We start from the raw sequence: 18,142 nt of genomic DNA on the forward strand, positions 1-18,142 counted from the left end.
TGTTTATAGCTGTAACCATGTTTATAGTTGTAACCATGTTGTAACCATGTTTATAGTTGTAACCATGTTGTAACCATGTTTATAGCTGTAACCATGTTGTAACCATGTTTATAGGTTTAACCATGTTTTATAGCTGTAACCATGTTTTGAGGCTATACAGTGTTTGTTTACATTTACTTTGGTTACGAACAAAGGAGTAAAACAAGCTTATATTTGGGGTTCCGATGGGGTACGACAGTTGCACTAAACTCATGTGTCCAAAAATTGATGTAGGAACTGCAGATTGGCCCTTTTTAGTCTGTTTTAGCTGTCTCTAACCTGTCCGTCTGTCCGTCCGTCTGTCTCTCCGTCCGTCCGTCCGTTAGAGTTGTGATAAGATTAAGCAGTCAGCTTCAGGGACCAAGAGAAGGGTGTTCGTGGTGGAAACTATGGGAGGCTACTGTGGTTACCTGGCAACCTACGCCGGTATCGCCGTGGGAGCGGACGCTGCTTACATCTTCGAGGACCCCTTCAACATCCAGGACCTAAAGGTGAGAACCAGACTGCTGCTGGCACCCTGTTCCCTACTCTGGTCCAAAGTAGTTAGGGTGCCATCTCAGACTCTCACTAGGGTGCCATTTCAGACTAGCAGACACTCACTAGGGTGCCATCTCAGACTCTCACTAGGGTGCCATCTCAGACTAGCAGACACTCACTAGGGTGCCATCTCAGACACTCACTAGGGTGCCATCTCAGACTCTCACTAGGGTGCCAGCTCAGACTCTCACTAGGGTGCCAGCTCAGACTCTCACTAGGGTGCCAGCTCAGACTCACTAGGGTGCCAGCTCAGACTCTCACTAGGGTGCCAGCTCAGACTCTCACTAGGATGCCAGCTCAGACTCTCACTAGGGTGCCAGCTCAGACTCTCACTAGGGTGCCAGCTCAGACTCTCACTAGGGTGCCAGCTCAGACTCTCACTAGGGTGCCAGCTCAGACTCTCACTAGGGTGCCAGCTCAGACTCTCACTAGGGTGCCAGCTCAGACTCTCACTAGGGTGCCAGCTCAGACTCTCCCTAGGGTGCCAGCTCAGACTCTCCCTAGGGTGCCAGCTCAGACTCTCCCTAGGGTGCCAGCTCAGACTCTCCCTAGGGTGCCAGCTCAGACACACACAGTCTTCACTAGGGTGCCATCTCAGACACACACAGTCTTCACTAGGGTGCCATCTCAGACACTCACACAGTCTTCACTAGGGTGCCATCTCAGACTAGCAGTCTTCACTAGGGTGCCATCTCAGACTAGCAGTCTTTATCCCAGACAGACCACGGAGTCATTTCATATGGATGGACTGTTGGTTAGACTTCTTGAACAGAGTGATAAATGATCCATGTAGTCTTAATAAATACGAACCTGCCCTTTCAGACTAACGTGGAGCATCTCACAGAGAAGATGAAGGAAGACGTCCAGAGGGGTCTGGTGCTGAGGTAAGACCCCGCTATAGAGGTTAACGACAAGACCCCTCTATAGAGGTTAACGACAAGACCCCGCTATAGAGGTTAACAGGTAAGACCCCGCTATAGAGGTTAACAGGTAAGACCCCGCTATAGAGGTTAACGACAAGACCCCGCTATAGAGGTTAACGACAAGACCCCGCTATAGAGGTTAACGACAAGACCCCGCTATAGAGGTTAACGACAAGACCCCGCTATAGAGGTTAACGACAAGACCCCGCTATAGAGGTTAACGACAAGACCCCGCTATAGAGGTTAACGACAAGACCCCGCTATAGAGGTTAACGACAAGACCCCGCTATAGAGGTTAACGACAAGACCCCGCTATAGAGGTTAACGACAAGACCCCGCTATAGAGGTTAACGACAAGACCCCGCTATAGAGGTTAACGACAAGACCCCGCTATAGAGGTTAACAGGTAAGACCCCGCTATAGAGGTTAACAGGTAAGACCCCGCTATAGAGGTTAACAGGTAAGACCCCGCTATAGAGGTTAACAGGTAAGACCCCTCTATAGAGGTTAACGACAAGACCCCGCTACATCCAGAGGGGTAGTTAATATAGTGAATGATGGGCTCTCGATGGTTCTGTCTCTGTAGGACAGTTAATATAGTGAATGGTGGGCTCTCGATGGTTCTGTCTCTGTAGGACAGTTAATATAGTGAATGGTGGGCTCTCGATGGTTCTGTCTCTGTAGGACAGTTAATATAGTGAATGGTGGGCTCTCGATGGTTCTGTCTCTGTAGGACAGTTAATATAGTGAATGGTGGGCTCTCGATGGTTCTGTCTCTGTAGGACAGTTAATATAGTGAATGATAGGCTCTCGATGGTTCTGTCTCTGTAGGACAGTTAATATAGTGAATGATAGGCTCTCGATGGTTGTGTCTCTGTAGGAATGAGAAGTGTCACCTTCACTACACCACTGATTTCATCCACAAGCTGTATTCTGCCGAAGGGAAGGGCATCTTCGACTGTAGGGTCAACGTGCTGGGGCACCTCCAGCAGGTACGGAACGAACACAACCACACTGCTAAAAGCGTACATGTTAAAATGCAACCTTATATTTAAAGGGATGATGAGTTTTGTTAATAAGGAAATGAGGGGATAGACGTAGATGATGTAGAATGTGAAATGCGTGAATGATCAAATATGGTTCCTTTTCTTTCTGTTTTTGAAATTAACTGATTTATCTCTCGCCTGTCGTTCTAGGGAGGTGCACCGACACCCTTCGACAGAAACTTTGGCACCAAGCTGGGTGTGAAGGCTGTGCAGTGGCTCACAGAGAAGATGATGAACAACTTCAGACAAGGTACCGCTTGTGTCCCGAATGGCACCCTTTTCCCTACATAGTGCACTACTTTTGACTAGGGCCCATAGGACTGTGGTTAAATGTAGTGAACTATGAAGGGAAGAGGGTGCCAAGGCTCTGGTTAAAAGTAGTGAACTATGAAGTCACTATAAAGGGAGGAGTTTTATCTCTGATTCAACAACATGTAGCCGTGGAAACCGGGTGGTAGATATATAATGTTTATCTCCTCGTCGACTTCTACCATTCCAGGTCGTGTGTTCGTCAACGCCCCAGACACAGCGTCTGTCATCGGCTTCAGTAAGAAGGTCCTGTCCTTCATTCCTGTGACTGACCTTAAGGCACAGACCGACTTTGAGTGAGTAGAGTACCACAGCTCTTGTCCATCCATCCAAACCTGTTGTCACGAAGTGCTTTACAGTGTGGTTTTTACAGTGTGTGTGATTTTAGTCCCTAAGCAGGCAGTAAAATCTATCTTCTCCCGTAGGCACCGGATGCCCAAGGTCCAGTGGTGGCAGAACCTGCATCAGATCCTGAAGATGTTGGCCAAGCATCAGACCAACTTCAGCGAGTACGTCCCTGGAGAGATGGAACATGTGACCCGCCGCTCTCTCAGCATCGACACCGGCTTCTAGAACACACGCTGACACCGGCTTCTAGAACACACACTAACCCTGGACTGTAGACACACTGGCTTCTAGACCACACACTAACCCTGGACTGTAGACACACTGGCTTCTAGAAAACATACTAACCCTGGACTGTAGACACTGGCTTCTAGACCACACACTAACCCTGGACTGTAGACACACTGGCTTCTAGAACACATACTAACCCTGGACTGTAGACACACCGGCTTCTAGAACACACACTAACCCTGGACTGTAGACACACTGGCTTCTAGAACACATACTAACCCTGGACTGTAGACACACCGGCTTCTAGAACACACACTAACCCTGGACTGTAGACACACCGGCTTCTAGAACACATACTAACCCTGGACTGTAGACACACTGGCTTCTAGAACACACACTAACCCTGGACTGTAGACACTGGCTTCTAGAACACATACTAACCCTGGACTGTAGACACACCGGCTTCTAGAACACATACTAACCCTGGACTGTAGACACACCGGCTTCTAGAACACATACTAACCCTGGACTGTAGACACTGGCTTCTAGAACACATACTAACCCTGGACTGTAGACACTGGCTTCTAGAACACATACTAACCCTGGACTGTAGACACACCGGCTTCTAGAACACACACTAACCCTGGACTGTAGACACACTGGCTTCTAGAACACACACTAACCCTGGACTGTACACACACTGGCTTCTAGAACACACACACTAACCCTGGACTGTAGACTCCCAACACTCCCAACTTGTCTGTCTGTCTTCCCTGTTTATCTAAACAGGGGTCCTTGTTATACCTGGACTGTTTGAGACTACCTAGACATCAGGCCCTTGTTATACCTGGACTGTTTCTGAGACTATCTAGATATCAGGCCCTTGTTATACCTGGACTGTTTCTGAGACTACCTAGACATCAGGCCCTTGTTATACCTGGACTGTTTCTGGTCTATACTGGTTTAAAGGCTATTCAAAACATTTGTGTTTTGTGTTCTTGTGGGACCAAAACATTTGTGTTTTGTGTTCTTGTGGGACCAACACGTTTATGTTTTGTGTTCTTGTGGGACCAACACGTTTATGTTTTGTGTTCTTGTGGGACCAACACGTTTATGTTTTGTGTTCTTGTGGGACCAACACATTTATGTTTTGTGTTCTTGTGGGACCAAAACATTTATGTGTTGTGTTCTTGTGCGACCAACACATTTACGTTTTGTGTTCTTGTGGGACAAACACATTTATTCATTTATTTGACCTGTTATTCAATTATTTAACCTGGTATTGTCATGTTTGTGCCTACATGTAAACCTGAACAAATCACTGACAACTATACAGTCAATGTAGAACACTGGAAATCAGCTATTACTATTCTGGATGTGTCTGTCTGTACAAGATGTTCAGAATAGCAATAGTCGCCAAGATAGAAATGTGAATTCATGTCATTGTTATAAAGTAATGTCATAAATAAAAACATTTGAAAGTTCTACTCAGATTATCAGCTTTTATTTTAAATATAAATACAACTGCATTTTGAATAATGTATGTTAACAATTGTTTATAAATAAGTATGCATGTGTTATAATAAAAGATGGGACACTGAAGTCGACGTTTTAGCTTTGTACTGTATCATTGTTGATCACCTAAAAGATCACGTCCGGGACACAGCTGCATGTGAGCTCTCACAATTTTCAATGTTTTTTTTTTACAAAAGGGTAGGTTGGATAAACTTGGATTTTTCGGGCAGGGACATATGCAGGATGCTACCCTTCACAGCATGGCCTTTCGCTCTAGATCAAAACGCCAAACCTACAACCCATATTTGACCCAAATTAACCGGCGAGATCACAGCTACAAAGGTTTCCTGTTTCCAAGCTATACTGAGGGTGCTCTAGCAAACAAACAGCAGATTACATTTACATTTTTACATTTTAGTCATTTAGCAGATGCTCTTATCCAGAGCGACTTACAGTAGTGAATGCATACATTTCATTTTCTGTGCTGGCCCCCCGTGGGAATCGAACCCACAACCCTGGCATTGCAAACACCATGCTCTACCAACTGAGCCACAGGGAAGGCCAAGAGACCTGAGGACACCATCCAACCTGGAGCTGAGTGAGCAGTGTTTGGTCTGATGCTATTTTGAATGCCAAGAAGAAAAAAAAACAAATTCATGAAAAATAAAGTACATTACAATGATATATTTTACTTTATGGGGACTGAATGCTGAGTTAAGGCTCCCAGGCTTGCTAGGACAAACCAGATACAAATTCACTAAGCACTAAGGTGTGAAGGAAAAATGTGTCGAGGCCTTTGGGGCCCAACAAGTGGCAGGAGTCTTTGACACGTCCTCTGAAGCCCCCTCCTGCTGTTCAGAGACCATTCACTGGCATTTTCTACAAGAAATCAGCCTCCAGAAATATAAGCTTCTCCCAAGTGGGTATGACACCTACTCCCATTGCCTGCTGCTTGGATTCCACCTGGCGATCTGTTCACCGTCTGCCCTGGCCTGTCTCCCCCTCTCTGTTCACCGTCTGCCCTGGCCTGTCTCCCCCTGTCTGGTACAGGTACCTCTGCCACACTCACCCTTCTCTCCCGAGCTTTCGCTCGCCTTCAGCACACAGGCACTGTTGGGGCGAGTGACTCTGAACTTACAATGGCTAGCCCCAAGTCGTTAACTTCTTATAGGCAGGTGGGACGCTAGCGTCCCACCTGGCCAACATCCGGTGAAATTGCAGAGCACGAAATTCAAAAATACCAAATTAAATTAAAATATTTAACATTCTTGAAAATATGTTATACATCAAAATTAAGCTTAACTTCTTGTTAATCCAGCCGCTGTGTCATATTTCAAAAAGGCTTTACGGTGAAAGCAGACCATGCAATTATCTGAGGACAGCGCCCCGCATACAAACACATGAAAATAATTTTTCAACCAGGCAGGTGCAACACAAAAGTCAGAAATAATGATATAATTAATGCCTTACCTTTGAAGATCTTCTTCTGTTGGCACTCCAAAATGTCCCAGAAACATCACAAATGGTCCTTTTGTTCGATAATGTCCTTCTTTATGTCCCAAAAATGTCCATTTTATTTGGCGCGTTTGATTCAGAAATACACCGTTTTCAACTCGCCCAACATGCCTACAAAGTATCTAATAAGTTACCTGTAAACTTGGTCCAAACATTTCAAACGACGTTCCTAATCCAACCTCAGGTACCCTAAAATGTAAATAATCGATAAAATTTAAGACGGAATAAACAGTTTCTAATACTGGATAAAAACAACGTGGAGCGTGTTCCTGTTCACGCGCACCAAAACAGTAGAGTCCACCTGGAGTGACACTTACAATGAATAGGACTACTTCATTTCTCAAAAGAAAAACATCAAACAATTTCTAGACTGTTGACATCTAGTGGAAGCCATAGGAACTTCAACCAGGTTCCTAACAATAAAGGGTATCCCATACAAAACTATTGGAAAATCCTATGACCTCAATTTTATTTTCTTCCCTGGATGGTTTGTCCTCAGGTTTTCGCCTGCCAAATAAGTTATGTCATACTCACAGACATTATTTTAACAGTTTTAGAAACTTTAGAGTGTTTTCTATCCGAATCTACCAATTATATGCATATCCTAGGCTTCTGGGCCTGAGTAACAGGCAGTTTACTTTGGGCACGCTTTTCAATCCGGATGTCAAAATACTGCCCCCTACCCAGGAGAGGTTAAGTCAGGGTTCATATTTGACTCAGCCATGCCTCCTTGCCCGTCCAATATTTCCTAATCTCCCACCCCTTCTAATGTGACTATCCCCAATGCTTCTCCCTCTTTTCCCCCTGCCCCGCTACAAAGTTTCTCCCTGCAGGCAGTCACTGAGTCCAAGGTGATTAAGGAGCTCCTTAAACTTGACCCCAAAAAAACATCTGGGTCAGATGGTTTAGACGCTTTCTTCTTTAAGGTTGCTGCCCATATCATCGCCAAGCCTATCTCCAACCGTTTTAACCTGTCTCTCCTCTCTGGGGAGGTTCCCATTGCTTGGAAGGCAGCCACGGTTCGTCCTTTATTTAAAGGAGGAGATCAAGCAGATCCTGCCTATTTCTAATTTGCCCTGTTTATCAAAAGTGTTGGAAAAACTTGTCAATAATAAGCTGACTGGCTTTCTTGATGTCTATAGTATTCTCTCTGGTATGCAATCTGGTTTCTGCTCAGGTTATGGATGTGTCACTGCAACCTTAAAGGTCCTCAATGATGTCACCATTGCCGTTGATTCTAAGCAATGTTGTGCTGCTATTTTTATTGACTTGGCCAAAGCTTTTGATACGGTAGACCATTCCATTCTTGTGGGCCGGCTAAGGAGTATTGGTGTCTCTGAGGGGTCTTTGGCCTGGTTTGCTAACTACCTCTCTCAAAGAGTGCAGTGTATAAAGTCAGAACATCTGCTGTCTCAGCCACTGCCTGTCACCAAGGGAGTACCCCAAGGCTAGATCCTAGGCCCCATGCTCTTCTCAATTTCATCAACAATATAGCTCAGGCCATAGGAAGCTCTCTCATCCATTTATATGCAGATGATACAGTCTTATACTCAGCTGGCCCCTCCCCGGATTTTGTGTTAAACGCTCTACTACAACAGCTTTCTTAGTGTTCAACAAGCTTTCTCTGCCCTTAACCTTGTTCTGAACACCTCCAAAACAAAGGTCATGTGGTTTGGTAAGAATAATGCCCCTCTTCCCACAGGTGGGATTACTACCTCTGAGGGTTTAGAGCTTGAGGTTGTCACCTCATACAAGTACTTGGGAGTCTGGCTAGACGGTACACTGTCCTTCTCTCAGCACATATCAAAGCTGTAGGCTAAAGTTAAATCTAGACTTGGTTTCTTCTATCGTAATAGCTTCTCTTTCACCCCAGCTGCCAAACTAACCCTGATTCAGATGACCATCCTACCCATGCTAGATTACGGAGACGTAATTTATAGATCAGCAGGTAAGGGTGCTCTCAAGCGGCTAGATGTTCTTTACCATTCGGCCATCAGATTTGCCACCAATGCTCCTTACAGGACACATCACTGCACTCTATACTCCTCTGAAAACTGGTCATCTCTGTATACCTGTGGCAAGACCCACTGGTTGATGCTTATTTGTAAAACCCTCTTCGGCCTCACTCGCCCCTATCTGAGATATCTACTGCAGCCCTCATCCTCCAAATACAACACCTGTTCTGGCAGTCACATTCTGTTAAAGGTCCCCAAAGCACACAGATCCCTGGGTCGCTCGTCTTTTCAGTTCGCTGCAGCTAGCGACTGGAACGAGCTGCAACAAACTCTTCATTCAAAGGCTCAATCATGGACACTCTTACTGACAGCTGTGGCTGCTTTGTGTGATGTATTGTTGTCTCTACCTTCTTGCCCTTTGTGCTGTTGTCTGGGCCCAATAATGTGTGTACCCTGTTTGGTGCCGCTACCATGTTGTGTTGCTGCCATGTTGTGGTTCTACCATGTTGTGTTTCTACCATGTTGTGGTGCTACCATGTTGTGCTACTACCATGTTGTTCTGCTACCATGTTGTGTTTCTACCATGTTGTGCTTCTACCATGTTGTGCTTCTACCATGTTGTGTTGCTACCATGTTGTGCTGCTACCATGTTGTGTTGCTACCATGCTGTGTTTCTACCATGTTGTGTTTCTACCATGTTGTGCTGCTACCATGTTGTGTTGCTACCATGTTGTGCCTCTACCATGTTGTGCTGCTACCATGTTGTGCTGCTACCATGTTGTGCTGCTACCATGTTGTGTTGCTACCATGTTGTGCTTCTACCATGTTGTGTTGCTACCATGTTGTGCTGCTACCATGTTGTGCTTCTACCATGTTGTGCTTCTACCATGTTGTGTTGCCACCATGTTGTGCTGCTACCATGTTGTGCTGCTACCATGTTGTTGTCATGTTGTGTTGCTACCATGCTGTGTTGTCATGTGTTGCTGCCTTGCTATGTTGTTGTCGTAGGTCTCTCTTTATGTAGTGTTGTGGTGTCTCTCTTGTCGTGATGTGTGTTTTGTCCTATATTTTTATTTTTAATCCCAGGCCCCCGTCCCCGCAGGAGGCCTTTTGCCTTTTGGTAGGCCGTCATTGTAAATAAGAATTTGTTTTTAACTGACTTAAATTTTCAAAAATGAATGATGGAACACTGAAGTTGATGAGACAAGGCTGAGTATAGCCCATGAAGATCTCCTCCACAGCACAAGCCCGAGGGGGCGAAAACCGGACAGGAAGATCACGTCTGTGACTCAACCCACTCAAGTGATGCACCCCTCCTAGGGACGGCATGGAAGAGCACCAATAAGCCAGTGACTCAACCCCTGTAATAGGGTCAGAGGCAGAGAATCCCAGTGGAGAGAGGGGAACCGGCCAGGCAGAGACAGCAAGGGTGGTTCGTCGCTCCAGTGCCTTTCCGTTCACCTTCACATCCCTGGGCCAGACTACACTCAATCATAGGACCTACTGAAGAGATGAGTCTTCAGTAAAGACTTAAAGGTCGAGACAGAGTCTGCGTCTCTCACATGGGTAGGCAGACCATTCCATAAAAATGGAGCTCTATAGGAGAAAGCCCTGCCTCCAGCTGTTTGCTTAGAAATTCTAGGGACAATTAGGAGGCTTGTGTCCGTAGCGTACGTGTAGGTATGTACGGCAGGACCAAATCAGAGAGACAGGTAGGAGCAAGCCCATGAAATGCTTTGTAGGTTAGCAGTAAAACCTTGAAACCAGCCCTAGCCTTATCAAGAAGTCAGTGTAGAGAGGCTAGCACTGGAGTAATATGATCAAAGTTGTTGGTTCTAGTCAGGATTCTAGCATCCGTATTTAGCACTAACTGAAGTGACAAAAGCATGGATAAGTTGCCGATTTTTGAAATGTCACGAAGATGGAAAAAAGCTGTCCTTGTAATATTCTTGATATGTTGGTCACAAGAGAGATCAGGGTCCAGAGTAACGCCGAGGTCCTTCACAGTTTTATTTGAGACGACTGTACAACCATCATGATGAATTGTCAGATCCAACACCCTGCTTCCCTCTACACTCAACTCATTCTCGCCTGTCATCACCTGGCACCGCCTGTCATTACCTGGCACCGCCTGTCATCACCTGGCACCGCCTGTCATTACCTGGCACCGCCTGTCATCACCTGGCACCGCCTGTCAAAACCTGGCACCGCCTGTCATCACCTGGCACCGCCTGTCATCACCTGGCACCGCCTGTCAAAACCTGGCACCGCCTGTCAAAACCTGGCACCGCCTGTCATCACCTGGCACCGCCTGTCAAAACCTGGCACCGCCTGTCATCACCTGGCACCGCCTGTCAAAACCTGGCACCGCCTGTCATCACTTGGCACCGCCTGTCAAAACCTGGCACCGCAATTGATTCACCCTCACTCTGGTCATATTCAACTTCCTTTTCTAGCTCTCCCAGAAGTTCTGTGCAATCCTCCATTCCATATTAACTCAGGATATATTTCCCTATTCTTCTTTTTCCCTTGTCCGCCATCTTCCCCTTCACCAAGTCTTCCAGAAGGTTTCTACAATCCCCCGCTTCCAGTGGCGAGCCATCATTGTTTTAGCATATATTTTTTTTTGGGGGGGGGGGCTTGCCTGTTTTACATGTTATTTGATATCAGTATCAATGTAAAAAAAGAAGTATAATGAGCTTATAAATAATATTATTAATATAATACTAATAAAGCCGCATACAAACATGGTCTCTTGTCATCCCACTCGGAATTGTAAATCCAGCCTCTTTCTAAAGCTACGACCTGAAGATCAATGACGTCATCAATGACGTCATGATGATTCGACCTTGTTCCCCCCCCCCCCCGAGTTCCCAGTTGTTTTGAAATCACCATAAATCCAGAGAATGACAGACTTTAATGACAAAATTTGCCCACGAAGGACCACCGCGCCACCTTCTTGTACAGCACAACAAGGTGAGTCCAAAAACGCATTGTATGCTGCTGCATAAATGATGTAATATGCCAGGGAGATGTGTATACTGTAGCTAAGAAAGTAATACTAAGTGTATGTTGTGTAGTAAACTGTTAGTAGCCCATGTGCCTCACCTTAATCATTTGGTCTATTTTTCACCTCTTAATTTCACCTACTGTTCTGACTTGGTGGTGCACATGCCTGTAACCTATTTTAGAGAAGTGTAATCATTGAATATTGTAAGAGCTTTCATTATCTGCTTATATGCCCCCTTTATTTATCCTACGGTTTTGACTTAGTGTATAGGGAGAATACTGTAAGAACGGCCCATGTTCGGAATTCTGTAGCTGTACATTTCAGAAGTGCTAAACAAATAGTTAAATTGACTACGTCCATCTAATGTCTTTATCAAAATTACAGATTGCCTCTTACATGTACATTTCAGTCATTTAGCAGACGCTCTTATCCAGAGCGACTTACAGTAGTGAATGCATATATTTCATACATTTATTCTCCGTACTGGTCCCCCGTGGGAATCGAACCCACAACCCTGGTGTTGCAAACACCATGCTCTACCAACTGAGCTACACGCTTGTTGTCCCCTTATGCCATAGTTTGTACATCTCAATTGTCAGTAGAAACCACATTTGTTTAAGCAAGTCAGCCATATCAGCTATGTTTTTTTTAAAGGCAGTAAATGAGGCTGAATGAACTGTTTCGCTGCCAGACAAGGCTCTGGTGATAACCAGGTGTAGCAGTGGTAAGATGTTGGGACTGCTGTTGGGACTCTGCTGTTGGGACAGCTTTATGTAGGCCCTAACCGTTTGTCACCGTTATAGCACAATTAATGTATTGTTTAGTGTTGTGGTTTTGCTGACATGCATCCCACTTATTTTTTATTTTTTTGTCCCACCAACATTGATATGCTAAAATCGCCACTGCCAGCTTCATATTTATTCATAATATGTTCCAGTTTCTTCCTTTTTCCCCTTGTCCGCCATCTTCAACCCATCCTCCCCTCTCCCAGGCAAACCTTGCTGTGGATTAGCGTTTCCATCGCAGTTCCATATCTACACGGGATTGGCCAGGACAGCGGTGGAGGGGCGGGGATTAGTGCCATTCTGGAATTAACACACCCAGGGTTGCCATGTTCGCAAGTTTTCTGTCAAACTGGGCTACTTTTGAAAACGACGTTGCGGCTGAAAATGTATTGTTAACGGGGTTTGTTGGTTTTTTCGGGGCTACTAAATTGCACCGCGGCCGCCATGTCGTTTCTCAGGCTGTCGCTGAGTGGGTGGTGGGGAGGGCCGGAGCGGAGTGAGTGGGTGGTGGGGAGGGCCGGAGCGGAGTGCGTTAGAGCTCAGCAGTTTAGTCCACTATTGACTAAATTACTTAGAGGAGACCGAGCAGCGCACGACATGACAACGTTTTAGGCTATTTAGTTCATTAGCTTTAATTTATAAAGTTAATTTATTATTTATTATTAGCTAGTTTCTATTTAACTTGTCATAATGATGCGCAAGTGGACATTTTCAAACGGAGGTTATTGAACTCCCACGCGTGGAAAAATACTCAATGAAATTGACGTTTAAATGTGGAGAATGATACATCTGCATCTGTTGGCCATCAAGTAGCCTTTTCATTTATATTCCATAGTCGGCTACCACTTGATTCGTGGGTTGATGTTGAAATGACTATATCACTGGAGTCGTTGCAAATCAATTTGTGCATCTGGAGCTGGAAAACGCATTTAATAAATAGCCTACAACTTCAGTGTATTGGTGTTGTAACCTTGTGTTATTAGGCTATTGATGGCCTTGTTTAGTTCATTAAATTGGCATTTATCACAGATTGGCAGTAACAGTCAGTCAGATTGGCAGTAACAGTCAGTCAGATTGGCAGTAACAGTCAGTTGGTCAGATTGGCAGTAACAGTCAGTTGGTCAGATTGGCAGTAACAGTCAGTCAGATTGGCAGTAACAGTCAGTCAGATTGGCAGTAACAGTCAGTCAGATTGGCAGTAACTGTCAGTCGGTCAGATTGGCAGTAACTGTCAGTCGGTCAGATTGGCAGTAACAGTAACAGTCGGTCAGATTGGCAGTAACAGTCAGTCAGTCAGATTGGCAGTAACAGTCGGTCAGATTGGCAGTAACAGTCGGTCAGATTGGCAGTAACAGTCAGTCAGATTGGCAGTAACAGTCGGTCAGATTGGCAGTAACAGTCAGTCAGATTGGCAGTAACAGTCGGTCAGATTGGCAGTAACAGTCGGTCAGATTGGCAGTAACAGTCAGTCAGATTGGCAGTAACAGTCGGTCAGATTGGCAGTAACAGTCAGTCAGATTGGCAGTAACAGTCGGTCAGATTGGCAGTAACAGTCGGTCAGATTGGCAGTAACAGTCGGTCAGATTGGCGGTCAGATTGGCAGTAACAGTCAGTCAGATTGGCAGTAACAGTCGGTCAGATTGGCAGTAACAGTCGGTCAGATTGGCAGTAACAGTCGGTCAGATTGGCAGTAACAGTCGGTCAGATTGGCAGTAACAGTCAGTCAGATTGGCAGTAACAGTCAGTCAGATTGGCAGTAACAGTCAGTCAGATTGGCAGTAACAGTCAGTCAGATTGGCAGTAACAGTCAGTCAGATTGGGCTAAAGGTAAAAATGAAGAAAACAGCTCTGGCTGTTGTTGACACATTTTGGTTCATATACATATAAATATTTAATTCAGTGATTTGAAATGATAACAACTTCCTCAGTAGTCTATTCCAGCAGGCTATTGGGAAAACAACAAGTACTTCTTACCTCGAAATCGCCAAACTATTCATGTTGAAATAAATGACTGTGTTAATTTGAGCTAAGCAAGCTGCTGAATCATTCAGTTGACATCTTGACTACATCTTGTCTAGGCTACTGTAGTCTATCTGAGATGAGATGTAGGCCTTTCAGTTGACATCTTGACTACATCTTGTCTAGGCCACTGTAGACTATCTGATATGAGATGTAGGTCTATCAGGGGCTACTGTAGACTATATGAGATGTAGGTCTATCAGGGGCTATAGGCTACTGTAGACTATCTGATATGAGATGTAGGTCTATCAGGGGTTACCGTAGACTATCTGATATGAGATGTAGGTCTATCTGGGGCTACCGTAGTCTATCTGATATGAGATGTAGGTCTATCTGGGGCTACCGTAGACTATCTGATATGAGATGTAGGTCTATCAGGGGCTATAGGCTACTGTAGACTATCTGATATGAGATGTAGGTCTATCAGGGGCTATAGGCTACTGTAGACTATATGAGATGTAGGTCTATCAGGGGCTATAGGCTACTGTAGACTATATGAGATGAGATGTAGGTCTATCAGGGGCTACTGTAGACTATCTGATATGAGATATATGCCTTTCAGGGGCTATAGGCTAAATACATCTAACTAAACAAACCATGGCAAAGTTTAATTACAATCATAAACCCAGATTTTAGTATGTAGCCTATATGCCTATTGAAATGACAGGTCAATATGGGCCATTTTATAACTGTTTTTAGGTTAACATCTGGTACATATTAATGACATAATTGCCAGAAAATAGCCAAACATTCATCTTTTTTTTTTATTTATTCGTCAAAATGTTTATTTCTCAGAGATTTCCTCTGTCCCATCTTTCCTCATTCAAACTCTCCTGTCAGATGTATCTATAGTTATGCACATGTGTAACATTTATTTATTTACAATTATAAACTTGGTTTGAGTCATGAATGCTGATTGGCCTAAAACCGTTGTAACAGCAATAAGGCACCCTGGGGGTTGTGGTACATGGCCAATATACGGCTGTATCCAGACACTCCACGTTCTGTCATGATAACAACACATTTTATTTGTCACATGCGCCGAATACAACAGGTGTAGTAGACCTCACAGTGAAATGCTGAATACAACAGGTGTAGTAGACCTCACAGTGAAATGCTGAATACAACAGGTGTAGTAGACCTCACAGTGAAATGCTGAATACAACAGGTGTAGTAGACCTCACAGTGAAATGCTGAATACAACAGGTGTAGTAGACCTCACAGTGAAATGCTGAATACAACAGGTGTAGACCTTACAGTGTAATGCTGAATACAACAGGTGTAGTAGACCTCACAGTGAAATGCTGAATACAACAGGTGTAGTAGACCTCACAGTGAGATGCTGAATACAACAGGTGTAGACCTTACAGTGTAATGCTGAATACAACAGGTGTAGTAGACCTCACAGTGAAATGCTGAATACAACAGGTGTAGTAGACCTCACAGTGAAATGCTGAATACAACAGGTGTAGTAGACCTCACAGTGAAATGCTGAATACAACAGGTGTAGACCTTACAGTGTAATGCTGAATACAACAGGTGTAGTAGACCTCACAGTGAAATGCTGAATACAACAGGTGTAGTAGACCTCACAGTGAAATGCTGAATACAACAGGTGTAGTAGACCTCACAGTGAAATGCTGAATACAACAGGTGTAGTAGACCTCACAGTGAAATGCTGAATACAACAGGTGTAGTAGACCTTACAGTGAAATGCTGAATAAAGTAATCCTTCTAACCCCCCCCCCCCCCCCTTAAAAGATTTAGATGTACTATTGTAAAGTGGTTGTTCCACTGGATATCATAAGGTGAATGCACCAATTTGTAAGTCGCTCTGGATAAGAGCGTCTGCTAAATGACTTAAATGTAAATGTAATGTAAATGAATACAACAGCTGTAGTAGACCTCACAGTGAAATGCTGAATACAACAGGTGTAGTAGACCTCACAGTGAAATGCTGAATACAACAGGTGTAGTAGACCTTACAGTGAAATGCTGAATACAACAGGTGTAGTAGACCTTACAGTGAAATGCTGAATACAACAGGTGTAGTAGACCTCACAGTGAGATGCTGAATACAACAGGTGTAGACCTTACAGTGTAATGCTGAATACAACAGGTGTAGTAGACCTCACAGTGAAATGCTGAATACAACAGGTGTAGTAGACCTCACAGTGAAATGCTGAATACAACAGGTGTAGTAGACCTCACAGTGAAATGCTGAATACAACAGGTGTAGACCTTACAGTGTAATGCTGAATACAACAGGTGTAGTAGACCTCACAGTGAAATGCTGAATACAACAGGTGTAGTAGACCTCACAGTGAAATGCTGAATACAACAGGTGTAGTAGACCTTACAGTGAAATGCTGAATACAACAGGTGTAGTAGACCTCACAGTGAAATGCTGAATACAACAGGTGTAGTAGACCTCACAGTGAAATGCTGAATACAACAGGTGTAGTAGACCTCACAGTGAAATGCTGAATACAACAGGTGTAGTAGACCTTACAGTGAAATGCTGAATAAAGTAATCCTTCTAACCCCCCCCCCCCCTTAAAAGATTTAGATGTACTATTGTAAAGTGGTTGTTCCACTGGATATCATAAGGTGAATGCACCAATTTGTAAGTCGCTCTGGATAAGAGCGTCTGCTAAATGACTTAAATGTAAATGTAATGTAAATGAATACAACAGCTGTAGTAGACCTCACAGTGAAATGCTGAATACAACAGGTGTAGTAGACCTCACAGTGAAATGCTGAATACAACAGGTGTAGTAGACCTTACAGTGAAATGCTGAATACAACAGGTGTAGTAGACCTTACAGTGAAATGCTGAATACAACAGGTGTAGTAGACCTTACAGTGAAATGCTGAATACAACAGGTGTAGTAGACCTTACAGTGAAATGCTGAATACAACAGGTGTAGTAGACCTCACAGTGAAATGCTGAATACAACAGCTGTAGTAGACCTCACAGTGAAATGCTGAATACAACAGGTGTAGTAGACCTCACAGTGAAATGCTGAATACAACAGGTGTAGTAGACCTTACAGTGAAATGCTGAATACAACAGGTGTAGTAGACCTCACAGTGAAATGCTGAATACAACAGGTGTAGTAGACCTTACAGTGAAATGCTGAATACAACAGGTGTAGTAGACCTTACAGTGAAATGCTGAATACAACAGGTGTAGTAGACCTCACAGTGAAATGCTGAATACAACAGGTGTAGTAGACCTTACAGTGAAATGCTGAATACAACAGGTGTAGTAGACCTCACAGTGAAATGCTGAATACAACAGGTGTAGTAGACCTCACAGTGAAATGCTGAATACAACAGGTGTAGTAGACCTTACAGTGAAATGCTGAATACAACAGGTGTAGTAGACCTCACAGTGAAATGCTGAATACAACAGGTGTAGTAGACCTCACAGTGAAATGCTGAATACAACAGGTGTAGTAGACCTCACAGTGAAATGCTGAATACAACAGGTGTAGTAGACCTTACAGTGAAATGCTGAATAAAGTAATCCTTCTAACCCCCCCCCCCCTTAAAAGATTTAGATGTACTATTGTAAAGTGGTTGTTCCACTGGATATCATAAGGTGAATGCACCAATTTGTAAGTCGCTCTGGATAAGAGCGTCTGCTAAATGACTTAAATGTAAATGTAATGTAAATGAATACAACAGCTGTAGTAGACCTCACAGTGAAATGCTGAATACAACAGGTGTAGTAGACCTCACAGTGAAATGCTGAATACAACAGGTGTAGTAGACCTTACAGTGAAATGCTGAATACAACAGGTGTAGTAGACCTTACAGTGAAATGCTGAATACAACAGGTGTAGTAGACCTTACAGTGAAATGCTGAATACAACAGGTGTAGTAGACCTTACAGTGAAATGCTGAA

The 18,142-nt window shown here is 44.2% G+C and overlaps 1 protein-coding gene across 2 annotated transcripts in view; it reads left to right on the forward strand.

Annotated features, from left to right (window-relative positions):
- The window catches only part of pfkla (phosphofructokinase, liver a), a 51,676-nt gene extending 46,755 nt beyond the window's left edge, over positions 1-4,921 (forward strand). For both annotated transcript variants that reach the window (XM_029701956.1, XM_029701957.1), the window contains 6 exons: positions 366-530; positions 1,399-1,460; positions 2,380-2,491; positions 2,696-2,795; positions 3,045-3,150; positions 3,280-4,921. In XM_029701956.1, the coding sequence (XP_029557816.1) occupies positions 366-530; positions 1,399-1,460; positions 2,380-2,491; positions 2,696-2,795; positions 3,045-3,150; positions 3,280-3,427 (693 nt within the window). In that variant the 3' untranslated portion in view covers positions 3,428-4,921. The remainder of the gene's footprint in view (positions 1-365; positions 531-1,398; positions 1,461-2,379; positions 2,492-2,695; positions 2,796-3,044; positions 3,151-3,279) is intronic.
- Positions 4,922-18,142: the final 13,221 nt, after the last annotated feature.

This window comes from Salmo trutta, chromosome 20 (assembly GCF_901001165.1).
Source record: "Salmo trutta chromosome 20, fSalTru1.1, whole genome shotgun sequence".
Classification (NCBI taxonomy): domain Eukaryota; kingdom Metazoa; phylum Chordata; class Actinopteri; order Salmoniformes; family Salmonidae; genus Salmo; species Salmo trutta.